This window comes from Lonchura striata, chromosome 7 (genome assembly GCF_046129695.1).
Source record: "Lonchura striata isolate bLonStr1 chromosome 7, bLonStr1.mat, whole genome shotgun sequence".
Lineage (NCBI taxonomy): Eukaryota > Metazoa > Chordata > Aves > Passeriformes > Estrildidae > Lonchura > Lonchura striata.
The window spans coordinates 27262619-27290285 of NC_134609.1; the positions used below are offsets into that span (position 1 = coordinate 27262619).

At 43.5% G+C, this 27667-nt stretch overlaps 1 protein-coding gene across 1 annotated transcript in view; it reads left to right on the forward strand.

Annotated features, from left to right (window-relative positions):
• GRK5 (G protein-coupled receptor kinase 5) overlaps positions 1-27667 on the forward strand; it is a 147383-nt gene that overhangs the window by 88096 nt on the left and 31620 nt on the right. Inside the window, exons 3-4 of the mRNA XM_021529270.3 lie at positions 7057-7169; positions 15074-15151. Coding sequence (XP_021384945.1) covers positions 7057-7169; positions 15074-15151 — 191 coding nt within the window. The remainder of the gene's footprint in view (positions 1-7056; positions 7170-15073; positions 15152-27667) is intronic.

Sequence of the window (27667 nt, forward strand, 5' to 3'; positions counted from 1 at the left end):
ATCTATCAAGCCATTATCTTGTCATAGGCCGTAACAATTTCCATGTTTTATTAAAAAAATAAAGAAAGCAGATGAAATATTTATGGCTAGAGAGAGTGTGCTCTTGCCACCAGCAGGAGAACTTCATCACAGCCTTTGGCTTCAGAGCTGCTGCTCGGCACCTGCAGGGCTCCGGAGCTGCCAAGACAAACACTCCCTGAGACAGAGGCTGCGTCGTCGTTTTTAATCTCTCTGAAGTGCCAGGTGAAGTTCTGGAGCAGTATAGTGGTTAATGTATGAAAAGACTCTGCTGTGCTCCCCTGGACTAAATTTCCTCTCTGGGGGTTTGCATTGCAAGTGAATACCAGGAGCCACGGGCCATCCAGCAGCACTCGGGGCTCCCACTCTTTAATGGACTTCTGGCCACGCTGCTCGGAGGCAGGCAGTGCCATTAGCCCCATTTTAGAAATACAGCATGCCACTGAGGTCTGCAGGGCACAGAATATTAGCTGTGCTGGTAACTGAATTCCCACGGGAGCCTGGATGCTTGTATTAGGCTTTTATAGCATGACTTACTGCCACGGTTTATAGGAATTTTTGAATGAACTGAAATGTGACGTTTTTATTCATGTGTTGTGCTCTCTAACCATCTGGCTTGCCTCACTTTTTAAATGCATTGCTGGAGACAGGGCAAATGGAGAGTCCTCAGCATCTTAACCACAGGTTTCCATTGTAAAAAAAAACCCCTCACTCGCCAAACAACCAAAAAAAACCCCAAACCCAACAAACCCCAGACCTCAGAAATAACAGACAAGAAGGACAAGGAACTTCCCTCCTGTTGCTTCCTCCCATTCCTGCAACATTCCCAAATAGGCACCATGAAAAGGAGATCCCTCTCTATGTTACTGTACAGGTTTTTGATCAGGCTCTGCAGTTTAAGCAGCAATAGCCCTGTTCCCTCTTTAGAAATGATCCCCTATTTTCAATTTCTCAAAGAGAAAAATCTGATGTGTTTTCCACCGCAAGTACCTGAGTTCCCAGCAAGGTTCATGGAGTCCTGATTGGTCATGACATCTCCAGAACTGAAGACCACAGAAAATTTAGAGTAAGAGCAAAAGGGTAATAAAAGAGTCTTCAGATGTGTAAATATGGCCCATCTTGGGGTTTTGCTCTTGAACACAAGGATTATCTCTTGTATTGAAGTATTTTTATTAGAGATGGAAAACAGTCTTTTGTAGAATGCAAGAGCTAATGTTCCAGCTTTCCAGATCATTCTGAAATACAAGAGCAACACAGACACTGTTAATAATGCAATCAAAGCAATTTAAATCCTTTTAAAACATCCACAAAGGATCCTTTGATAAGGAGCAACTTTCATCAGTCTGAAAGACTAGGCAGTTTAGTGTGTGCTGTTTATTAAGTTTATACATAGACAGTGGTAATTCCACTTTTGGCTGGAGAAGAGCAGCAGTAAATTATAAGACATCTTTATAAGCACCAGTGTTAGACTTGCTGGTTTAAAATGAAAAATGTATTTATATTAATATAGCTCTAAAGTGGGGTTATTCAGTGCTTAAAGATGCAATTTGTTTTCCATTAGTACTCTGAATGGACACAAAATAATTCTGTGAACCTTAAAGGATTTAGTCCTTTTTTTGACAAAAAGAAGGAAATTGCTCCAAGTGAAAAGTGTATGATGGGCTGTGAAAGTCTGTTTAGTTCAGTTGTGCTGTATATTCTTTAATCTTGCTCTTAGTTCCTGCCTTTGTCCTCCTTTTCATTGTGTGTCCCTGTAAGGAAACTTACATAAAAAAAAGCAAAGATGGGCAAAAAAACCAGAAGTGCTTTTCTATTTGGGCTGGGCAGGGTAGGATCTCTTTTAGCAGCATCTCCCTGAGTTTGACTGAGGAGGGAGGAGTGTAATTTTGGGACACCTTTAGCAGAAATTTCCGTCCATCTCACAGATTTTGGGGATCAGTTTGACAAGCCCCAGCCCCCTGGAAGAAGGAAGTTTTATTTTTGGTGTGCCAGCAGTCTTAGGAGCTGACTGCTACTCCCTCGGGCTCTGCTGCTGCTCCTATTGCCCAGCTTGAGTGTAGGGACTGAGGCATTCAAATGCTTTCTTCCATTAATTTGGGGTGCTTTTTGTTATTCTGGGACAAAGCAGGTGAGAGGAAGAGAGCAGCAGACAAATAATAGACTTGGAACAGCATCTGAGTGCTTTTGGTTTACCTTAAAGAAGAAAAATCAGGAAGGGAGGATGAATTCTGATCTCGGATCACTGAGCATGAGCAGGAAATGAACAATTAAGTCTTCCTACATCCTCCTTGGAGGTTCCAGATGTTTGTTTGTAGGTTGTTTTGTTTGTTTGCAGGGTTCTGTTGTTATTGTTGTTTTGTGGGGGCTTTTTTAGGCAGCATAATTACTTTACATTTGGATCTTACTGATTTTTCATCTGATTTAATGCCAAAGATAGCAGGGATCCAGAGGTCAAGTCCAAATGTTCCCATGCAGCAGCATGTTGCATGTCTTCTTGGCAATTCTCCATGCATTCCTTCGGAAAATCTGCTCTTGGGATTCCAGTATGTTGGAAAATAAAATGTCACTTAACAGATAGTACATAGATACAATCCTTAGCCACACCAATAAATGACCAAAAAGCTGAAAAGATGTTCCTGGCTTTTGTAGACTTTAAAAGTGAGGTTTAAACTGAGCTCATCCCTGCCCACAGACATCTACAGGAGGAAGCATCACCAGCTGATTGCAGGGCTTGGATTTGCAGCTCTTCAGAACGACTTGCAGAAGTGCAGCTTTTACAGCAGTCTTACTTAGACACCTGCAGTTTACACTGAATATCATAAAAGACTGATTTTCAGCCAAGAGTTATCACACAGTATTTTAGTTCATCACTAACCCATCAAAACCCACAGGTATATTGCAAATGTGAAAGAGAAGGGAGAACCTGGTCTCTCTGCAGACCACTGTTTCTCTCCAAAATGTGATATTTTGAGTCAGCCAAAAAAATGAAAGGTATTCAAATGAGAAATTAGGACAAAAAATCTTCACAATGCACAGGAAGGTTTTTTATCTAGTTAAAATATTAGATTTTCCCCCCCTTTTAATTGAAAATTTGAGATTTTTGACATCGGCAACTCTGTTACCTTTTGTTTAGCTTTCCACTTCATCAATGGTATGTTTTGACTGGTATGAAATTTTGTTAGTAGGACTATTTTTCTTAGGCATAGGCTCAGATATTTTTCAGAACCTTGCCAGAATATCTGTTTGGGAACAGATTTGGCCATAGGCTTTGAATGGTGACAGCATGACGTGTGCAGGTGCAACTATTTCCGCGTGTTCTTTGTGCTGGGTGCTCCTGAAATTAGTATTTCAATACATAAGCTATGAAGTAAAGGGGAAAATGAGTCAGTAGAAATATGAATAAACATTATTTATCTTTATTTATCTTATGAATGTTAATTATGGCATTTTATATAATACCTTTTCTATATTAATCTCTGTTGCTGCTCTGTTAGGAAGATGGAGAATTCACTTGCATGTGTGCGTTGTTTGTCGGTGATAGTTTCTAAATAAAGAGTTTGGCGTCAGTGAGAAGTGTCTGCTTTCCCAAAACTTTGACCCACCCAGCTTTTCACCCCCGTTTTGGGTGACTTTGCAGGTGTTAAACAGGATGGCACTGAGGCAGGAGGGTCTGACTACCAAAGATATCACTCTCAGAGCTGTTTTAGTTACACTTCATCATCATAAGCATATGGTTTCACTTCCAAGTGTTTAACATTTCCATTTCCTCAGGAAATCATTCCTTCTATTTTTTAAACTTTGAAACTCCATGGATGTTTTTACTGGCAGGCGGAACGAGAGCGGCACAAGGCTCAGCCCCTGCCCAGGAGAGCCCCTGGCTGCGGTGCTCGCCTGCCTCCCCATCCCTCCCCATCCTGCAGCAGCTCCTGAGCACGGCTCGGGGTGCTCCAGCCCCATCTCTGGGGTGCAGCACTCTGCTAAAACACTTCTTGCTATAATAAAACCATCCACTCCTTTTCCAGCTTTAGCTGAGACGTGTTTTTCTTTCTTAGCCGCACCGGGCCCATGCATCCCAAGAATTAGTTGAGTGCAGATTCCTTTAGCTGACTTAGTGAGGCCAACGGCAAGATCAGGGCCTAAGAAAATAGTCTGTGTCACCTACAAGGAATGAAAGCATTTTTGTCATGTATTTATTGTCTGTGTTGGTATATCCAGCAGTTAAATGCACATGACGGAGGCGTGGATGGCTCCAGGGAACTGCTCTGGCTGTTGCATTTTCAGAGGTTATTTCTGGTATTTCCTTTTTCCTTGTTTCAAATGGGTCACCCTTCTCACATGTTGGCCAAGCTCTGTAGAGCAGGAGGAAGTCCGCGCTCATGTCTTATCTTGTGTTTATCCACATATGTCATAGTGTTTAGCTGCTTGTTTTCTTTCCCTGCTGTGCTAGGAAGAACACAGTTATGGACGTTATGGATGTGCAATTTGCACATTAATTTACCTGGTCTCACTGGCCCTTTTGGTAGAAGATCATCCTCTGCTGCATTGGGTGTCACCATGTCATAACAACTTTGATAAACTAACCACATTTTGTACAACAGTTATCCCTGTCCATCAAATGACATTGTACAAGAAAAACTATGGGGCAAACCAGCTGATTATTGTGTTTGTCCCCTTCTGGTTTACTCTGTTATGAATACAGACAGTCTCATTCTTTATTTTTTGGCATGTGGAAGCTTGCTGTGGGTCTGGGCTTCTGGAGGGATTGAGTTCTGCCACCAGGCAGGCCGTGTGCTACTGGTATTTGGGGTGTGTGTTTTATTCATACCCTCCCAAGAGTTAGTTAGCCAAGGCAGAAGAAACCAGCACCAGGCAGATGTAGTTAAACCTTCTCACCTCCCAGGAGAGCTCACCTGGGCTGCTGAGCCTCTGGCTTCGTGCCAGCCTCTGGGATGTTGTGAGGGCTGTTCTGATCCACTCTCTCTTGTGCTGTACGTGTCTGCACATCCCTTCAGCAGTTACTCATAAAAATGCCACTTGGTCAAGCAGCACAAGCTGCTAGCACCCACAAGGACACCCCAAGGCTGCTCCATGTCCCAGTGATCCCGCTGGTTTTCCCACCACACCTATCAGTGCCATGATGTTCCATGCTGAAGGCTCCAGCTCAGGCAAACAAACCAGCACCAGGGGGTGAATGCTGATAATTAGATTGACTGGGGGCCAGGTTAGGATTTGCAGGATGATTTTGATCCAGTTTTGCTTGCAAGAAATCATCAAAACACTGCAGTTTTCTCAATAGATTGAGTGATATCCTGATCCAAAATGGAATGGCAGTGCCAGCGAAGAAATGCTGCTGGTGTGTTGTTCCCAACTGCTTCAGAAGATGAGACCAGAGCAGGACCACACTGAATTAAAAGTACATTTCAGCTATCCCTGACCCATGTTTCCAGTGACCACCCTGGAGGTGCTTCAGGAATCAGTTCCTGAAGTACAGCCAGGTGCAGCACTGGGCAGGTTCCCTCCTTCCTCTCACGAGAGGCAGCTTTGGCTACTCCTGCCCACTTCACCCAGCTTCAGGGCAGAAGTCCAACACCTCATACAGCATTTTCTGCTCAGGACAAATGTACCCAGAGGGAGGGGAGGCCCTGGCATGGGCTGCGCAGAGGAGATGTGGATGCCTCATCCCTAGAAGTGTTCAAGGCCGGGTTGGATGAGGCTTGGAGCAACCTGTGATAGTGGAAGGTGTCTCTGCCCATGGCAGGGGATATGTAAGGGGATATTTAAGATCCCTTCCAACCCAAGCCATCTGTGATTCTGTGATGATTCTGTGTAGTCCTGGTTTTGCAGAACATAGTCCCCAGGGCACAAGCTGAGATGAGCAGGTCCTTCAGCTGGCTGCCTCAAATGGCAAAGGGGAGCTCCATCACAGACATGTGCCTGCATCCATGGAGAGGGAGGAGCTGAAGGATGTGGGGAGCCAAAGCAGAGGGGGAATCAAAGACTTTGAAGGCCAAAGAGAGAAGTAACCGAGGCACTGACAACGTGTGTGGGTTTGCTATGTCTGTTTGCAGTGCTGTGTTATGTGTTTAGAAGCTGGTTGTTTCCATAATAACAGCAAGTGCCATATGGCAGCGAGGAGGGTGGTGAGAAGAATGCCTAAGGAAACACAGTATGTTGTTTGACATGTGTGTTCTTGTAGAGGAATAACGTGTCTCAAGCAAGTATTGCTGCTCCAAGCAGGCTGGGGGATTTTCTGCTTTCATCAGAAAAATATCCAAAGCCCTTGGCATTTGTGCCAGTTAATGATGCCAGCCCTTCATCCATATTCTCCTGCTGATAGTCCTTGTGATGGGGAAAGGACCTTTTGCTTTACTGTGAGTGATGGTTGTGGATGCACTAGCACAGGGGAATGGCATTTAAACATGTATTTTAAGGGGAAATACAGTTCTGTAAGGAGTACTGTGTTAAACTGAAATGAGCCAGATGCCATATGCTCTATCTGTTCCTTAATGCTCAGCAATTAAATAGCAGAAATTTTGAAACCTTTGAAAATGCATAGTTTACTGTAATTGTTTAATAGAAAGTAGGCCAAGCATTTCCAGAGATACGGGGCACTTTAGTGCATATCTAGGAAGCATCCAGGAAGGACTCCACAAATTCCAGCTTTTTCTGACCTTTAATGTATGTCTTATATTTCAAGTACTTGTAATTTGCTGCCCACATTCCCACCAATACCACCAGTTTGAGCTGTACCTTTGCATACATTTCCACCACAGAAAAATATGAAATTATATTTTCGTAATAGATGAATGGCTTTTGCTTGACCTTTACCAACATCAGCCCTACAAAATTCAGCCTCTCTTAACTGAGTCCTAAAGCCATTAATTATATTTGTATTTGGATGCCTAAAACGTGGTGGCAGGGAGAAGGCGGTTGTGATTTGAGGTTGTAGTTCTGCACTGTGCTTTAAACTCTTGAGCAACCCAAAAGGCAGAACTATTCTCATTTTCATGCTTCTGTTCTTCTCTTTATTGTCCCTAGAGAGAGATTACTGCAGCATATGTGAAAAGCAGCCCATTGGAAGGCTTCTCTTTCGGCAGTTCTGTGAAACTCGGCCCGAGCTCGAGTGCTGCATTCGGTTCCTTGACTCGGTGGTAAGTCAATTCTTGTGGTATCTTGGGGTGCTTTGTAATGTTCCCCTGGCAGAGGGGATTCTTCTGATGCCAATAAATCACTGTTTTGTGGGATTTTGTGTCTGAAGTGCTGGTGCCAGCCTTGGGGGACACGAGCCACCAGAGAGGGGCAAGGACAGTCATCCCCAGCTCTGGCCTCCCTTCATGTCAAGACCCGAGCAGCTGAGCTGCTGTGAGCAATGTCTGCTGATGGGGTGAAGCCTGCTGTGCTGGGAGGCACAAAGGGAAGCTGAGAATGGACTGACAGGAGAGGATGGGAAATGTAATAATCCTAATATCCCTTGACAAGCCTTTTCATACATAGAATTCAGGGTGGTTTACAAAGGGCATCTTGGTAATCACCTTGTTTTTTCAAATAGGAGAACGAGAGGCACAAGGTACAGAAATAACTTGATTGAGGTCACTGAGAAACAAATCTGCTTCATTTTCCACCCCAGTGAGCCATCAGTTAACCCAGCCACTGAGCATCACCCCCAAGCCCTGGGGGACCTGACGCTCTTTCCCAGTCTGGCAGCACTTGGCCATGTGTCCTGCCAGCTGTTCACAGTGGAAAAGTCTCTCAGTGACTTCTTTTGCTGGGAACCTGTGGAAGGGGAGGGTTGTTGATCAGCCAGAAGGTGAAATGGTACCAAAGAGCAAGATGAACTTGTCACTTGTGAGTGCCCGCAGGGTCTCACTCCCTGGCTAATGCTGACAGAAGCAAAACAATGCATACCAAGAGGAATAAAATAGTTTTGTTTGCACCATGGTGAAGCTACTCTGAAGTACAGGGAAATGTGAGGATTGCACTGAGGCTGTAAAAGTAACAGCCTGGAGAGGACTTAAGGTTTATGTTACTCCTGCAGTAACAACAGCAAATCTACAGCATCACAAAAAGTGTTGGACAAAGTCATATCTGAATCAGTTTTAGCTGGTCGTGACCTCCACCTCTTATTCCTAGCACTGCTTGCAATTTTCTCTGGTGAAAGGTGTAGCCACCAAGGTGCATGGGACATCTGACCAACACTCTGTGCAGCTGTGCTCAAGGCCAGCAGGCAGCTGGACACTTTGGGTACCCCGAATGCGTTTGCCTTGCACTGGACCAGCATTGTCCAGTGAGGTGCCTGCCACTGATGAAACACCACACGCCCTCTAGCATTTCTGCAGGCATGCCACACCAGCTGTGCCACCTGCAGCCCCGAGGAGACGGCAATTTCTGCAGAAATCCCTGGGAAGAAAATGGGCTGTAAGTGGTTTAATCTCAGGCAGAAGCGGCGGAGCCGGGCTCGGTTCGTGCGCTCTGCTCGCTTCTCTCGCCTCGCCGCAGCTGCAGGAGGCACATTTTGGTTCCAGGGACTGTGGGGGAGAATCCCCCATTGTGAGAGCCTTGCATGCACTCAGGACATGCCACTGACAGCAGGAACAACATCTGGGCACGGGGAAACATCTGTCCCCAGGGCAGATGTGCCAGCTGCCTGGCTCTGGGCACTGAGGGCACTGTGGCACTCACTGCTCCTGCAAAAGCTCCTGCTGGCACTGTCTTTGTGTGAAAGATCTGTCTCCCAGCAATCCCGAGCCATATTCCCAAATCCTTCTGCAAAGGTGTGCTTTGCACCCAGCCCAAGTTGCTCTTGCAGGCTGGAGGTGCCCTGTGTATCTTTACTGGACCAGTGGTCTGTTCCCAGTTAGGCTCAGACTGGCATCATGAGGATTTGATAAGCAAAATGCCAGTCTGGGTGGAGGTCTGAATCCTTATCTTTCTCTCTTCTTTTTAACACTAATTAACAGCAGTCTTCTTTTTTTATTGATTTCAAATTCTGTGTAAGCTTGCTCCCAGCCCATGAAAATCCCTGCATTAGGCAATATTAAGGTCAAGCAACACAGCCATTTGCCATTAAATTGGATGATTGCTACTGAAATTTGCCCAGCGAGGTCACACTGTGTTTAGTGAGTAGTAGGATTCAAGCCAAGCCCTATGGTAGCAAAATAAGCCCTATAATGAGACCAGGAGTCTGACTTTACAGCCCTAATCTGAGACCACCAGGAATAGGCAAGGTTTTCTAGACCACCTGCTGTAACAAGCAGGAAAAGCCAAGATATTTCATTTTCTTTTGTTTTGGTTATTTTTCTAACACAAGATGCAAAAATTACTTTTTGTGTAATGTCAAATAAAGGGAAAGGATAAAAGGGGATAATATTTAGTTGTTCATGAGGGACTCAGAGAGCTTTTTGCACATTGAAAAGGAGGACCACCTTTCTTTTTCAGTGCCCATCTAAGTGACTTTACCAGGTGACACAGTAAGTCACTGGCAGAAGTCAGTACTTGATGCTTCCCAATGTTTTATACAGTTTTTCAACTCATGCACCCAACTGTCTGCAAGGAAAGAAGTGACTGAAGCTTGTGGGAGAAAACCAGAAACTGAGTCAGACATTTAACAACCTATCCTTGTGAGAGACTAAGCTCTCTCACACCTTTGCTTCCAAAGGCTGGTATAATCATCCAGACCTTGCAGACCAGAATATGTAAGAAGAGAAAAAAAAAATCCTCTATTGACTGGACATTTATGTCAGCTGCTGTGTGAAATAACCAACCTGGTCTGATGTAGTCTCCTGCAAATGTAATTATGGCAGCATTTGGGGATTTTTGCCTGTTAAGCAGTTGATAAGCTGCCTTCTGAAGAAAAAGGATTTGTATCACTAAATTCTGCACACATGTAGGTGTGTAGCTGTCAGCTCCCTCTGAGACCTGTGAATACCTTGGCCAATTTCAACCAGGAATTGAGACGAAAGTGCTCAGAGGCATAAAGCCTCTCCATGTTTTCTGAGAGAAGTGTTTGGGTAATTAGTCACAATCGATTGTAGCCCAGACTAACAGGACGTGTGGTTTGTAAGCAGCAAGCCCCAAGATTAGATGATAACAATGATAAGAACAAAGAGATGCAGAGCTCTGCAGCCCAGCACTGGTGCAGCTGTGGGTGTTTGGTCCCCACTGCTGCTGTGGGAGCAGTGAGTGCCTGTCAGGGGGTCTGTCTGTCTGTCTGTCTGTCTGGGAAATGGGGGAACAGCCACCCCTTCTCCCAGCTGGCACAAGGGCTGTAAGGACAGCCAGCCATCTCTTGCTGTGGTTATTGTGCAAACAAACCCATGACAGAGGTCCTGATTGCTGAGATAAAATATTCACTGAGCTCCGTTGAGGCTCTGGAGGCATCATGTGCTTGTCTGGGTGCTTGGAACCACAGAGATCTCCCCTGAATGGCTCAGGAAACCCTGATGGAGCTGTTCAGATGGTGGAACTATGGGAACACAAACTGTTATCATTAGATGGAGATGGTTTGTGATTAAATGGGCTCCCCTAGAAGCCCTTACCCAAGGAATCACACACAGCCCTGAAGCACACTTTGCTCTGCTTACAAATATTTTAGCAGCATCATTCAACTTTGGAGCTGTTGAAAGACAGCCATTAAAATAAAGTGTGAGGGGAAATGTTTCCTGTGCTAAAAGGCTGATCAGTGAGCAGGCAAGGGGCTAGCAAGTTGTGTTTGCTTCTCCACAGCCAGTGCCTCCAGCACAAGAAGGTGGCAGGTCAGTTCAGCTCATCAGGGACCTCTTGCTCCTGTCCCCTTCTCTTCAGTACATTCCCAGGGTCACAGCACCTGACATTTCTTTCTCCTTTCCTGTGATTCTTATGTGTCATTAAAATGAAGGCTTTAGATTCTGGACTCCCTTTCCTGCTTCATCTACTCACATTCTTAATGTTTTATTTCCAAGGGAGGGCTTTTAACAATTTAATGTGGACCAGGTTTAGGTTGACAGGAGGAGAACGTGGACAATTTTGGTCATTATTTTCTCTCTAATGTGAACAAGGTTACTTTTTTTTTTGCACTGAAGTCACACAAAAATTCATCCTCTGGAAGAAAATAGCCCTACTCCCTCTCCAGGTTGTTTCTGCTTGTGATATCTGGGGTCGGGTGGACTTTTCAGCTGAATGCTTCACTAGGCATGGCACTTATGTGGGGTGAAAGGATGAGTGAGCATCCATTTAGTGCCATTTGTAAAAACCCAGTCTTGCTGTTAGGGAGATTTCATTTGGTTAAGTCCCTTTTGTGGTATATAAACCATCTGTGTATGTGTGTCTTAAAGCTGTTCAAGGCTTCTCCCATCAGAAATGCCAGTTTGTTGTAACAACAAACTCATTAACTCAAAACGTGTTTTCAAACAGCTGAAAGGGCTCTTTTTGCCCTGCCTTTAAATATGAAAAATATGGTTTCAAGTTCACTTTTCATTTAGAAATGTGAGTTATTATGAATCCCAGCTGTTTAAGGTTTGCCTTCCAATTTTCAGTCACAGATTTTAAATCTCCAGCAGAGGCAAGTGCAAGGACAGGCACAGAGGACAGAGCAATAACAGGGCAGAGCCTGGAGTCTGAGAAAGGACTGAGCAGAGAGATATTCTCAGATAACAGAGGAGGGAGCTAAGAAAGTGGAGGTGAAAAATTGGGACTGAAATACCAGTAACCTCCTGCAGATGCTCAAAAGATGATTCCACTGTTCTTAACTTTTTCCAATAAGCCAAAACTGCTCTGGTGGGAGTGTCTGTTCCCATCTCCATCTCCTGGTGGGTGCTACAAGGGGTGATGATTCCCTTGGCCATGCCATGCTGCCACAAGCAACCATCAGCTACCTGCTGTGGGAGAGCATCCTCCCAGATCTGCAGAGAGATCTCTTTGGATATGTTTTTCCATTTTCACACATTTTTAGCCATGCAGTTTCAGGAGCTCAAATATTAAGGTGAGAATCAGATACTACATAAATTGATGTGTCAGAATCAATGTGAGCCCCTGTGGGGTCCCTGTGTCATTGCCCTGGTAGCTCTCCACCCATCACAGGCAGCCTCCAGCCCCTAAAGCTGAGCTGTCCCTGAGCCCATGGCTTCATCCCACAGCCAGCCATAGGCTAGATATTGCTCCTTTTCCCAGCTGAAGAGCATTTTTCCATCTGACCTCTCTCATCCCATCCTGTGGGTAGCTGCTCCAAAGGGAAGAACACTTTGCACTCCCGTTCCTCCATCCAGCCAGGGCTGCTTCTATGGAAGAAGGAGCCACCAACATAACAACTACCTCCAAAAGAGCAGCCAGAAGAAAAGTTAGCAGCAGACAGTGGCCAGCCCACATCCTCTCACCATTTGGGCTGAAGGATCCGTGCCTGCCCACAGACAGAGCCTTCCCTGCAGCTTGTCCCACGGAGTCAGGGTGATCGTAAATCCTCCCCTCATTTATGGGCTATGAATAGGGCCCTGTCTGACCTAACTAGGGCATGGAGAAGCTATTAGACTTCAGAGCAGGAGCCTTGAAACACATGCCTGGATTCATCAAAGGAATAATGGAAAATATTTTGTTCCACGCGGATTGTAAGAAATGATGTTATTTCTAGCAATTAGGGATTTGCAAACTGTAGCTTTTGAGTATTGGGAAAGAAAGGGAAGTATCTTGTGATTTAAGCACAAGACCAGGAGTTGAGGACCTTGGTGGCTTCCCAGGCAGGTGGCAGAGAGAGCATGGGGACATTCATGTCTGTGTCTTGTAATAACAGGTCATGGCTGGGAATGTACCAGGGTCTGTTGCTGAATAGCTCAAAAATGGCACTGAAGGGAGAAATAATAATGAGCTGAGGAACAAAATGGAACAGGCTTCTAGTGCAGACCTACAGTGGAATCAACACCGTGCACAGTTGGAGCTTATGGTTCCTTCTCACATTCTCACTTGTCTGTCACTTCCCACCTTCGCCACCACCGTGTCACATTTCCTGGGAATGTCAAATGCAAGTGTCATTAAACTTTCCTTTTATTCTTGCTATCTCTCTTGAGGCAGAATGAGAGACTCTGTATATGTATAGGTGTGCATTTAGCTCTGCGTATGTTGGATCCCATCAGGAATTGCATTTCAAGACATCGAGTTCTTGCTGAGTTTCTGTCTTCTGGTTTGTCCTGATTTGTTTCCTGTTGTACAGTTCAGATGGGATGAAATTGGTATAGGTTTTGTGTGGCAAAAAGGACAAAAAATTTTTCAACAGCTCTCCTGGTGCACTTCAAATAGGAGATGATGACTTATAATCAGGTTTTATTTGCTAGGGAGACAATATATTATCAGCGTTTGAAAGCAAATGAAGGAGAGAGAAATCATGGAGAAAAATGCTGCTAAGATGCTTGAAGCATTTCAGAGTTTCTGTACTTCAATGACCCATACTCAGATACCATCTAAAAGGACAGGAGATTAGATAAAATATATTTTTAAACCCTTGTATTAAGTTTTATGAGAACCTAATCAGTTTCATCCCCAAAACTGTCACTTAAAAAGAAGTTCTGTACTTGTGGATTTTAGTTTTTGGTTGTCTTTTCATCATTTTTATTTGTGGCCATTATAATTTCCCAAACCAAATCATAATTCCAGATTGTTCAAGCAACCTGCTATGCCTGTGTTTAAATATGCAGCTCCAGACTTGAGCTGCAATAGCTCTATGAGCACTGGCCAGATAGAAGGGGAATAGCATTATTACTACATTGTGGTTTCCATGTCATTCCTAGGTTTGCTTAGCTGGGGTATCCATTACAGCCAGCCTGCAGATTTATTGCATCCAGCCTGGAGCAGTACATACATCTTCCAGTGGGCAATAGTTCTGAAATTTGTTCTTCCAAGTTTTTGCCAGTTCAGTCTGATTTACCTTTTTTTTTTTTTTTTTAAGCTTCCTCCTCATTTATCATCACAGACAGCTTGTATTGGACCAGGTTATTTAATTGGTTTGGCAGGATTTTCTGGGATCCTTTTTTAATACAGTCATGAAAGCTGTTAGGCTGTCGTCTTCCTTTTTTTTTTTTTTTTTTTTTTTTCCCTTAATTTAATTCTGGAAAAAAAAAATTACCTGAAGGCTAAAGCTTCATATCCCAAGCAGCGCCTATCAGGAAGGTCCCTAAGAAAACTTGTCATTTAGGCACTGAAGCACATGTTTCCTTTGAATGCCTGCCATGGATCCAAAACTTTAGCTGAAGTGATTTAATATCTTCATGGTACACACATTGTGCTTCTTTTGTTTCTAATATAAACAAAGCTCATCAAAAGTCAGTAGTAGTTCAATACCTAGAGCAGTCAGAATTTTAAAGTGTAGGTAGACTTTGTGCATGAGGATGGGATGCTCCCTTTTTTAATGCACTAGGGAAGCCAAAGAGAATTTTGCTTATGGTGTCTACTCCTCTAAGTGCTCTCTCTTGTCTCCTCTTGGTTCTAAGAAATCAGGAGGGACTGAGCCAAGGGTCACTAACAGTGATGGGCAGGTCTCTCTGCTTTGCACAGGTATTGTCAGACCAAGGTCAAGGCATAAATACATAGAAAATAGACATTAAACAAAAAAGAATATATATATATATATATATATATATATATATATATATATATATATATATATACACACCTAGAACTTGAAACAGCACTGTGGCAAGTCTTAACAAACATTCACTTTCTCTACTGCTCAGAGAAATAATTTTACCTCCTGTGTCCAACTTTCTTTTGAGCAAAACCAAATGAAGCTGATGTCTCTTGTCACTGAATGCTTTCTGAAAGCTGGCTTTGCAAGGTTATAAAATATAAATTAATTCAATTGTATTGGTGTTAATTAAGAGACAAAGCCCCAGAAGAAGCACTGCTAGGGTCTGGTCAAAATCTAGTGGAAGGTTTTCAATAAGATTGTGTGTACAGGTTTTATTTCCACCAGAAAATGATATTTGTCCTTCAGATTTTTCATACAGAGTGTTCTGTTAAGTCCACATCCAAAATGAAGTTATAATGGTGAAATATGAGTGCAAATATTGACTTTTATTTTTTTATATGTCTGTTCCAGGCAGAATATGAAATTGCTCCAGATGAAAAGCTGGGAGAGAAAGGAAAGGAAATCATGATGAAATACCTCACCCCAGAGGTAAGGGGCAGCCAAAGTGGCATTACTGAAGGAATGCTGCAAGGCACACCTTTGCTAAACAAGGTTGTTACAGGCTTTGTAAGCCAGACTCCTAAAATTTATGGTGGCAATCTCCAGTGAATAAACCTGCAAGTCTTATACCAACAGTCAGAGAAAAAAATAAATTATAATGCAATCCAGAAATGGACTTTTAAGGATGAACTTGACTTACCAGGGGCTTAATTCATCCGTGGATGAGCAGAGAGCTTCTCTGGTCTCAGTGTACAAAGCTCTGCATTGGAGGTGTAATGCAAGAAACCTCAGCTGTTACCAGCAATGCCCCAGTTATTTCCTATCCAGCTCAGAAGTGGTGGTGGCATTTCATATTCTGTTGTGTAGAAAGCACAGGCAAAAATGGTCTTTCATAACAAACACTCTGTTTTGGTACAGAAATTCCCATTCTTCGCCCAGCACCATTTTCCCCAGGATGGGCAGGGACATGCAGGACTGACAGGGGACAGTGGGGTTGGGAGCTCAGAGGTGCTGTCACCCATCCTTGTGTCCCAGGCGTGTCCTGGGTGTTGGCTGTGGGAAGGAGAGGAGCTCATGGGAGGAGCTCAGCCGTGTCCACAGGGTGGCACTCCAAACAGAGGCACAGGATGTGCTGCTGGAATTTGGGACAGGCTGCTCTGGGACTCATCCTTTTGGGGGGATTGCAATCATCTCCTGACCACATCTCACCTTTGCTACACAAGTCACTGCCAAGAAGCAGCAAACATCCAGCTCCAAACACAAGAGCAGCTTCAAACACAAGAGCAATCCTAGGATTTTTCCTAAGTTGCTTTTGTAAGAGTAATCAAAGACGTACAACTGCTGCTTCAACTATTCTACAAAAGTAATACATTTGACCTTCAGGAGAATTAATCACATTTTTGGCAGATGTCTTTCTAGAGGGTTTAAATGGTACAATATGTTTTGGAGGTGCAGGGGCAGAGCAGACCACTCTTTTTCCACTCAGTCATTTTCCTACAATAAACTTTGATGCATACTTTCAGTTATCTCAGGCTGTATTTTGGGATCTGGTTTCATTTACTGAGCCTGGCTAGTTTCATGTGCAGCCATTGAGCACTGCCAGTATGAGTTCCTGCTGCCCATTCATTAGGGGTATGAGGTTCCACTGCTTTTTAAATCCACCAAAATGACCTTTTGTCTTAAAATTCCTGTCAACAGAGTGACAAACTCTGAGGGAAAATATTTGCCACTGCTCCAGCTCCTGTCTGGAAAGGGAGAAAGGCATTTTGCTGATAGCAGAGCTAGTAAAGTGAGGGGAGGATAGCATTGCTTCACTTCAGCCAGTCTTGCTGCAGGTTTCCAAAAGCCCTTCAGTGCTGTCCATTGGCTCTTCTGCCATCCATGGTGCAGCCAGAAGCACATGGAATAATTTAGTGAGTGTGCAATAAAGACCAAGCTGCAAACTGCTGCTTCTTCACCAACAAAGAACAGTGGTGTTACAGGAGGGAAAAATACTGGGACTCCAGAGCTGCAGTTTTCATTCTCTGCCATGCCCTGGACTTCTTATTTGACCTGTGGACTTGGTTTCTCAGTATGTAAAACTGGCACAGCATATTTACAGTCTGTCCTGAGACTCTTCTGGCATTTGCAAGTTACCTTAACAACTCTGAGCAGAAGGAAACTGGATGACCTCCAGTGGTCCCTTCCAACATCACCCATTTTGTGATCCTGTGAAACACCAGAATACTCTCCCTCACTTGTAATCTAAAAGTGCCTCCCTGGTGGTGATGCTTCAATGTCTGCATTGCTCTTGCTGCACTTTTTTTCCTTAATGAGAAATTTCTGCTTCTTCCAGAGGGATGTGGAAACCGTGCACAGCAGGAAATGCTTCCTGGAGGCAAGGTTGACTGTGCTGTAACAATGGGTTGAATACTAAACTTTCTAATAGGTGTCCCTTGCAACAAATACTTAAAAAACTAGAGCAAGGCCTGGATTGATTTAATTTCATCTTAGATACCTAACTAAGGTAGTCAGGTTAGGAGTGCAGATGGCCTACTGTCCTTTCTTGTCCAGAAAGAGAAATAAGTATCTCCAAAGGACACATCTGAAGCCATTAGAAGCCAATGATTCAAAGGACTGATGCCTGCAGTCCAAACAGATGAATCTGGACCCAAATGTCCTAATGGAACATCATCCTGGCCAGCAAAGAAACCTTCTTTTCATTGGAATCAACATTTCTCTGTTTAATTATCATTCTCTTGAAAGGTACAAATTGCTGCTGTTTCTGGAGTCTTCTGCTTTCAGCTGAAAGCTTCTTTTAAGTAGGTGTGTGTCTGTGCTTCAAAGAACCTGATTGTCTTGACACAAAAATAGCGTGACATTACAGCTTGACTGATAGAATAAAATTACAGGTTTAGTTCTTGGACAGATAATTCAATCTTTATAATGTGAGGAGTGTTTTTCGCAGAGTGCAGGATCAGAAACATAGTGAAAACAAAAAGTAGACTTCTTGCTCTTTAATATTTATAAATGATTTTTAGTTCTTGCTTCAGTTTTTAAAGGGCATACATATTTAACCTAAAACGTGTCAGCATATCACCATTCCAAAGGGCGTTCATTTGCATAGGGAACATCACTTTATTTAATAAAACATACACTTCTTGCACAGCAGAAAGGAAGAGAAGGCACTTTCCCAGATGAACAGACCTCCCAGCAGGACTCCCAGCCTTGTGTGACTCACAAAGTCACTGCCTGTGAGACGTCTGCCCTGGGGCCACCAAACAAACCCTGCACTCGCCAGGATAGTAGTAAGGAGGTGCTTTTTCAAGTGATCACAATTCAGGCTCTCCACAGCTTTGGCATCCTGAACAGCCTTCCCCTGCTTGTTGAAAAATCAAAATGTTAGTCCTGGTGGGCAAGCAGGTCAGGCTTCCACCATGCCCCTGACCTACAGGCAACAGCAGTGACAGATCCTGACAAATCCTGGCACCTGGAGGGAAAAGTGGGTAGTTTTAGGTGGTAGGAAACGTGGGTGGTTTAGGTGGAAGGAGAAGCATGGGTGGTGTAGGTGGAAGGAAACGTGGGTGGTTTAGACCTCTCAAAGAAGAGAAACTTCGGAACAACCTTCCTAAGGATGTGGTGGAGTCCTCATCACTGGAGGTTTTCAAGATGCTGTTGGGCACTGGATCATCTCATTCTAGGCTCCCTTTCCCATGAAATGGTGGATCAGAAGATCTTCAAAGGTCCCTTCCACGCTGAGCTGTCCCAGGATTCTGTGTACTCAGGTCCTAGGAAGACAGTAGCATTTCCCTCTCTCTTGCCTAAATTTCGCTGAAACAGCCACATCCTATTCTGAGCTGGTGGGAGGGAAATGTAAGGAGCACATGTGATCCTCACACTAGGAACACCAAAATACGAGTGTTTTCATGGCTCCTGTAGCAGCTTCATGTGAGGGGTGAGCAGGAGGGCAAAAACCCACAGGAAGGGTGGCCTGTAGCTGAGGGAAACATTCTCTGAAGAATTATTCCTTCTCCCTGCACAGGAGCAGCACAATGGTTGTCACACCAGCCAGGTCAAGGTTTCTTGACTAAAATGTTGCTTCTTTAAAAAAGGCTTTAACAATTTTCATGAAAAAGGCACTTAAAGCTGCCTTCTTGACTTCATAAGCCCCTAGGGCAGAAGTCCAAGCCACAGGAAGTCTGAAATTTCTGAGGTTGTGAAATATGATGGTAAAATGAATTGGTCACAAATATTTCTTCCCTGTTTTTTTCCTAATCTCAGCAGCTGAATGGAAAAGGTTCAGTTTTAGGTCCAGTTCCATCTGTAAATGTCTCCATTGAACTGTTGAATTAAACTGAACCCAACCTGGCTTCATTACTTGACTGCTTCTTGTACTGGAAGAGCAAAGAGATATATTTACCTTTGTACTGGTTTTAAATTAGAGTTTTACGTCTCCATGCAGCATTTTTGCCTTCCTCCCTGACAGCTGCCATGCCTTACTCTACTAAATCACTATCCCACTATTTGCTTTTTCACTGTAAATCACCTTGAGAGACTTGAAGAGACGCTATATAAAACTAAATTGATTTGAAATGGCTCTTAAGACAGTCTCCATATGCCATTATAGTTTATATTTGGACTCAGCTGGGTACTAAAAATGTTACTGAACAGGATGTCTAATGTGTATTGTTATCCCCATTAAAATACTTCACAGAATATGAAGAACGGCAACAACATGAATTTTCTTATCTGAATTCCTGTCCAGTACCCTTTCCTCCAGGAAATGCACAGAATAAAGGCTATGTTTGCACTTTCTTTGCTGCAAGGGGTTAGCTGGGCACAGCAATAACCTCCTTACACCATTCTAAGGCTGTCGGTGGGGATTTTGGTAAACAAAACAATGTCTTTGTTTTTATGAACAATTATAGGATAAGGAAGGGAGGGAAAAGTCCCTTGAAAGGGACTCTGGCTGACCAGCAGTGCCTGGCCTTCCACTTGTCTACTGGCTAAAACGTGTCCTTCTTTCAAATCAGTTGTTTATGGAGAAGAAAACATGTCCATAAGATGAGTGAGATGAAATTTAAATTACACTAGTCTTTCTGCTGGGCCAGGCCATGTGGCTGAGCCGGGCTCCTGCTCACAGACACCTCTCCCATCTCTGTGCACCATCAGAATAATTTCCTTTTGGCCATTGCTTTGATCTTGACAAGGACCTTTGCCTCTCTCCTTGAGATTTCTTCCCCTCCTTTCTATTTCCACCCCCAAAATAAATGCAAACTTCAGCACTTGTGCTTCTGGGTGAGTCATCTTTGCTGATCAGTGAAGTTTCATCTATCACTTCTTAATGATTCTAGCTGAACCCTGCAGGTCACACCATACCTAGAATTGGATTCAAGTCCTGAGACCTCTTCCTCTACCTGTTTAGTTTTACTAAATGCCTCCTAGGGAACAAGTTATAATTAAGTTTTTGGGATAGCCAGAACAAAAGCTGACTGCCACACTAAGGGAAGCAGTGGAAGATGGAAACATTAAACTTCTGTAAAGCAATCTGGAGAGTTTAATGCTAGACAGAGGCTCTGTGTTTGGAAAGGTGAGCCTTCAGGGGCTGTTTTCTACATTGTTATCTTTCTCCAACAAATTCAGCTTATGTCACTTATATCCAGCAAGTCATCTCTGTTCCCCTGTAAGCTTATTATCTTGCTGATAAAAGGCCAGCACAGTATCTCTTTTCACTGGCTGCAGTGGATGGCCCCTTCAGGCTTGATCCAAGAGTTATCTCCACAGCTAGTTTTCAAATTTTTCTAAACCCTATGCATTTCATTAATGACCCAATTGCAGTAAGCAATGAATGAGGTGCCTGTCTGTCCACAGCGTGCAGCACGGACTCGGGATGGGCTAGAATTATTTACTTGCTCAAAGCGTTATTCACTGCATCCTTTGGGCTCCTATTAGGGGACTTTTCAGGATGCAAAATGCTTAAGTAGAAATCCTGGCATCGCTTGAGCCAGGAGAATTTTGCCATTTAATTAATTACCCTGGGACTTTGCCCTTTGTCTCAATGGATTTCTCATCTCCCCTTTCTATTGACTTCACTACTCTACGAGCACCATTTTAGCCAGACATGATAGCATTACTTAGGCCTCTACTTTGCAGCTTGCATAATCAATACATAATCCAGTCTCCAGAGAAATCAATGTATAATTCCTGTTGTTGTTGCAGAGACAGCACGATCAATATCTCTGCTGATCACTGTGTCTGAGTCCAGGAAAGTACCTTCTCAGTGGGCTCTCTGAAAAAGCTCATCTTTCCAAAGTTCAGTTCTGGGAAAATATCTGGGTGGCAGAATGGCAACCGTGTTACTCAAATTAGATACTCAAATTAATGCTTTCTAGTCAGAATTTATTTTAATAAACATTTGTCTGTCACTGAGGCCAGACTTTAATGTAGTGTGGTAGGGAATCTGAAAAATCACATTGTTGCCTTGATTAGGAGTCCCTTTGCTGTGGTATAAGGCAAAAAGGCTTTTTTCTCACGGTTTGCTGGAGTCCTATTTCCTCAGCCTTTACCCACTGTTTATAATACAAATGTTAGTTAACTAAACACTTACTGAGGACTTCTGTCTCCTGCAGTGGTGCCAAATTTGCAGGAGAGCCTGTGGAAACAACTTGGAGCCTGCCCTGTCCTGATGATGCTGCCCCAGAATAGGTCCTTGGGTGGTCCTGTGTCCTGTCCTTTAGACTCAGGGAGGGCTGCATTTGCAATGCCTTTGCTTAGGCTGGTAGCAGGTCTGGGCTGGTGTCATTAACTCCTCTGGTTTTGTGCTCATCAGAGCTGTTGAAGCTCTGCTTCTCTTTCCCTGTGCTTCTGGAGAGGTTACACTCTCCAGTGCACATGCCTCCTGTCTGTCATTTTTGGTCAGGAAAAGCATTGGGATGCCTTGGTCATTGAGAAGAAGCTTTCTGGCTTCCCTGTGTTTGCTGGAATTACTCTGACTTGACCCTTTGGAAAATGGAAACTCGATTCCACTAATGGATGCAAACCTGGCTTACATCTGCCTGAGAGGCAGGGCAGGCCCCCAGCCTGCTCCAGCTCCTCTCAGAGAGCAGCCAGGACATCCAAAAGGACTCTGCAAACAAAGAGCAGATCTGCTCAGGATTTTCTGGCAATAAGAAGGCTCTATTTGCCTGCTCTTGGCTAATGAATATGCTAATTATAGTTTCCTCCTCCCTGTTTCTGGGGTCATCTGTTCCCTATCCCCTCTGCATGCCCCTCATGACTTATATTTGGTTTGTATGGATTAGCCAGTGGCAAAGGCAGTTAATTCTGAAAGACTTTCAGGTCCATTCAGCTTTCCCAGAAACAGCCTCTTCTGCCTGAAAATTTTGCTCACATGGGAAAAAAGGAATCAGCCTTTTCCAGCTGTCTGGAACACTGACTTGCAAAACATCCAGAAATCTGCAGGAGATGGCTTTTGTGTGTTTGCACAGAATGACATTAAAATAGACCTCTGGTGAGTCCAGCCCCTTGCATTCCTAGCACTCAGCCTTGGAGGCATCTGGATTGGAGAGATGAGATGACACTCTCTGCCCACTGGCTGCAGGGAGCCTGGGGAGACTCTGAGTGTCTCAGCTTTAGATGATCAAAGTGTGATGAGGTGAATTCCATCCTAGGTCTCATGCAGAATACATTAAATTACCTTGCATGGCGTATCCACACAGGTTTCTGTGCACAATTTCTCAATAGTTCAGGAGTCCTTTGAAGAGCTGACCTCCACAGCCCATCCATTCCCCTACTTGCTGCAACTTTGCTGGTTGGTTCAGTTTCACATTTCTGAAACTAAAAGTATAATGGATCAGCTAATGTCTCTCCAAGCTCAGGATTTCTTGTGCTAAACTCAGAAGCAGTAACAGGAAACCCCAACAAAGAAGAAGGCTCTATTTGAATGAAGAGAATGAAGAGGCACATGGTGAGAATGGAAGTTAATTAAACCTTATTTCTCACCTGATTCCCTTGTAATAGGAAATTAGGATTCTGGAAAAACATCTGGAAACTTCAGCATCTGAGCAGCCTCACAAGAACAGGTCAGGCAAATTCCAGTGAGGTGCCTGAGGCTGACACCTTTGGCTGGGATGATGCAACTAGAAGAATCAGTAATTTGGTAGACTGCTATTTTAACGTGGAACCAGGAATCACAGGGTTTTAAATGTCACCAAAAAAAAAAAAAAATTCCTTAAAATATTGCTTGATAAGTGTAAAAAGGGAGATTTTAAACATATATATTTTTTTTACAAATTGATTTAGAAATAACCAGCATATTTAAATTGTGGATATATGACTCTTCAAGCTATTAATGTTTAATTTTTTTCCCAGTAGTCCAACAACGCTGTAAAGTAATTTAACCTGCTTGCCAAGCTTTAGCTTGTATGCTATTTTTTTTAACCAAGTCAGACTCTGACCTGAGTCAAAAATCAAGCATATAGCAAGTTTATTATCTTTGCACCGATGTTGTTTGTCCAACAAGCAAAAGTGAGGAAGAGTGGAATATGCTACAGCAAACAGTGTGTCATTCCCTACAATAAATGTCTTCCCTCCCAGTTCCTTGCAGATGGCTGTTACCATTTAATTGCTAATGGGTTGTGTGATCCAGGTGATGTGGGAATTCCCCATTTCCAGCAGGGATTTTGTTTGCCTTCCTGTGTGTTTTTTCCAGTCTTTCTGTGAGTGGGTCACTGGTTCCTGCCTGATTTGTTTCCTAATTCTTTTCGAGACCTTCCCAGACTCTCTTTTGGTTTTTCATTTTTTTATTCAAATGTTTCCTCCGATTTTGACCTGGAAAAAGATGAAGGCAAATTCAATAGAGTCCCCCCTGCACGTGATGGCAAAACAGCCCTTGAGTGGAGCTGAGTGTGGATCAGGCTCCAGCCTGCAAGGGAAGGGTTACTCCTGTTTACAGCCTTGTGTCTCAGGAGTGAATTCAAGCAGGGATCTGTTTGTTTTCCTGCAAGAAAGCCATTCAGTAATGTTGAGGTTGTGAGTGTTTATCTGTTTAGGGGTTGTTTTTTTTTTTTTTTTTTTTTTTTTTTTTTTTTTTTTTTGTTGTTGTTGTTGTTTTGTTTTCTTAAATGGAACAAATGACATTTGGCTTAGCAGAGGAAGCCAGGCTATGGCTATTGCAACATCAGGTTGCTTGTTAATGTTTAGGCCATCCATCAGTGCAGGAGGATGTTAAAAGGTAGGAAGGTCCTGATAAGAGGCTGGACACTGGATATTATCCAAACCTATTAAGAACATGTGACAAGAGAAAAAAAAATTCCTGAGAAGAGAAGCTTTCAGAATTGTCCTGTCATGTTTGCTGTTAGTAATAGTGGGAATACATTGTTCTCCTAAAAAGCTTTATCAAATACCTGTCTGCTTGTAGCCATGGCTTTGTTGCTAACAAAACTGGTTCTGTGACACTCCAAAGGATTGTGAGCAGCCTCACTGTGGGATGGACAGAAAATCCTGCTTGACACAAACCTTCTCTTCTCAGTTCATTAAGCTGCCCTCCTCATCCTGCTGACAGGTTATTTCATCTATTTTCATCCTTTAATCTGGGGGAACGCTTTTAAAGCAGAAAAAGGGCAACAACAAACAAAACAAAACTTTCCCTTCTCCTGCTTTAAAAGCAAATTTATTTTAAACTATCTCAGTTGGCTGGTTTATGAGCACCCCTCGACCAATAAATCTATTGTCTACAGAAAGGAGGAAAAATGTGTTTCTTTGGTGAAGAAACCTCTATGAGCATGTTTCTAAAGAATAATTTTAAAAGTATGGGGAGGGAAGGACTAGGGTTTGAAGATCCAGAAAAAAATCCTGCCAAGCACTTCTTGTGAGGCCACATTTCTCACTAATTGAAGTCAAAAACATATCTTCTGTGCTGACCAGTTTAGATTCTTAAAATAAGCTGTACCAAAACCCCCATAGCTGGTTGGGACTGTGGTGAGTGTTTCTGTTTAATTGAAGCGTAAAAAGTCTGCAGCTGATTCACTGGACTTACAAAAGGAGATGATGAAGCAACTAAATTTTGTCTCAAGGGACAATTTGTTATTTCAAAATTACTTTCTATGGGGATTTGGGTGTTTAAGCTCTGGTCACCAATAGGAGCCAGGAAGAATTTTCTCCTTCTTGAGCCTAGGCAGTCTTTTCCTTTGTTGCTCCAAAACTCCTGTTGTGGTTATGCCCCCATATTTCTCTGAATCAAATAAGTCAACATTCCAAGGAAACCACGCTTTGGACAGAAAAGCTGTATGGGGGAACATGTTGACTCACACCATTTGCATGGCAGTTGCTTGTTTGCCACTATCAGGAGCAGAAGTGTGGCTTCTAGAAAGGAGCAGCTACAAAAATGTCTGCTGAGAAGAGGAAAAACAAGGTATAGCCAGATAGCAGACCCTGTTGCTGACTAACAGGAGAGCCAAAAAATAATTCATATACTTCCCATGCACTTGTCAGAAGGGAAACCTCAGAGGCTGCTGTTCTCCCAAGGAAGGGCATGGTTCTAGACTACAGCTTGTATCCCAGCTCCAAAGGGGAAGGATGCTGGGAGCTCAGGGAGGAAACTTCTCCTTTTTCTGCTGCTGAGTTTGCTGAGGCACCAGAGGTAACCTGAGAAGTCCAGGGCAGGTGAGGGAGCCTGAAGCTGCTCCAGATCTACCAGGAGAACTGAGGAGGTAGCGTGGCCCTTTGTGCAGTGCAGCCCCTCCAGGCTGGAACATGCTCAGCTGCTTGCTGAGGGCTCTGCTCTCTCCAGTCATTGTATTTTTCTGTGTGTCAACACATGTTTTGATAGTTTAGTAGCATATGAGGGAAAACAGATTTGTCATGACTCCAGATCAGCTTGCAGCAGCAAAATAAACCCCACAGCTGACAGGCACTGATGATTTGCTTCACTCAAATAGCAAGTGATCCTGCCCTGGGTATTGGGATTGGGCTCGATATTTTCTCTGCCACTGACCCCCTCTGAAATCCTGGATGAGATATTTCATATCTTTGGCCCCTGCTCCCACTGCCAGGGCTGGTGAGGTTGGTTTGCTTTGGAAGCTCTGGCTCCCACGATGTGTCTGTAGTGCCTGGCACTACGGACCCCCATTCTTAGGTGTGATGTCTACACACTGCTGTAATCAATTAATCCCTACTAATAACACAGATGCCTTCCATGCTCCCCATCCACCTCACTGCCAATTCCTGCATCTCAAAGCTAATATCCTGGAATTATGAAGCCTTTTGCTTTACTGGTTCGCCTCATACCAACCCAAATGACTGTGGCAGGGAAAAAAAAAAAAGTAAAAAGAAAATGCAGACGTTGATTAAAGTGTTGCAGCTGTTCCTCATGTAGAATTGGCTGTTTACTACACATTCAGCTCAAGCTGAATAGATAAGATCAGACAGGGAAAGGCAAAAGAACGTTCCAAGATTTCTTTGTGTAACACCAAAAGGCATCAGGAGACTGCGTGGAGAGTGCTGGGATCCTTTCCCTCACCAGGAATGCCCAACTTTGATTTCCCAAAATCGAAACACAACATTCCATCTCCTCATCTGCTGCTCTTCTCTGGATTTCTTGATGGGACTCAGTGATCTTAAAGGTCTTTCCCAACCTAAAGAACTCTGGATTCCCCCTGTCAGCCTCTTCACACTTTCCCTCAGTCAGTCCCTGGCTGCATGGTTGGAACTTCCCTGGCTGGAGCTTAGGCTGCTGGATAAAGCCAGAATTTCCAGGTTTTTGTGTGTGAACTCTTCTTGTCTGATCATGCATCATCTCACACAAATTCATTTTAGCCTGTTTCTGTCATAGTTTTGAGGGCTTTACTAGTAGCAAGAGTGTGTGGAGATTTTCAAACAGATTATATGTGGAACATTGCTGTCAACATCTGAAAATACACATATCATGAAGACAAATGCTTGGAAGGCAGTTTGAGAGGCAGCTCAAGAAAAGTTACAGCTTGAACTATTGTCCTTTGACTGAAACGTTTTTAATTGTTCTAAGCCAGTTTGTTGTGGAATGTTTTCATAACCTGAAACATAACATATGCTGCACGTTATTTATTTTACACAAGTGACTTTTATAATAACTCACCATGTTTCAGTATCAGCTGCATGCCTGAAACTTGCCAGGAAAGCAGTTGTGTTTGTGACAGAAGTTTGCATGAGGTCTATTCAATCTAAAGAGTGTGGAATCTTTCTGGTTCATATGGCTTCTGTAGTGATGAACAGTTATGTTTTAAGGCAGCCTGATGACTCACATCCACTGGCAGGAGCTGGTATGAAATGAAAGCCTGTACTTCTAGGTTTCTATTCTTTATTCACTAATTGCAAGGGACAATTGGACTGATTTGAGGAATCTCAGCATCTCTAGCTTTCATTTATCTCAGTGTGACTTCTTTGATTTCAGTCGCAGGTGATGATCAAATCTTCTGCAAAACACATCTCTCAACCTCCTGTGCACTGTTCTGTAAAATATTGTGAGATTGCCACCTAGCTCATGAAGACTTAATCCTGCAATGAAGATTTAATATTTTGTGGTTCTTAGATGAAAGTCATTGTGTAAGGATGAAGAATTACCTTCAAACTATGGACCTGCTCTGTTTCTTACAAAGTCAGTCTGGCCAAGCTCAATGCTTTCCCTTTTTCTGGTCTGAACTTTAGGTATCTCCAAGCCATGCCATTTATTTTTTTAGGAGACAGTGATGATTGAGACAAGTCTTTGAAACAGGATTGTTAATTTGCAGAGGAGATTCTTATCCCTTTACTCAGAGCTGCAGGTTTCCTTTGGTGAGCACTCAGCAAACAAACTCCCTTCATCATCTCTTCTCATGGCCATGCCTGTGCCTGTGCCAGTGTTTTGCAAAATCATTGGTACAAAGGACTGGGAAAGGGCTCAAGAGCCTCTTGCATTGAACAGAGATCAAATACATTTAGATGATCAACAGATGTCTGAGTGCCCTTGGACGTCTTTCAGACCTCTGAGAATGGATTCCACAATATTCACAG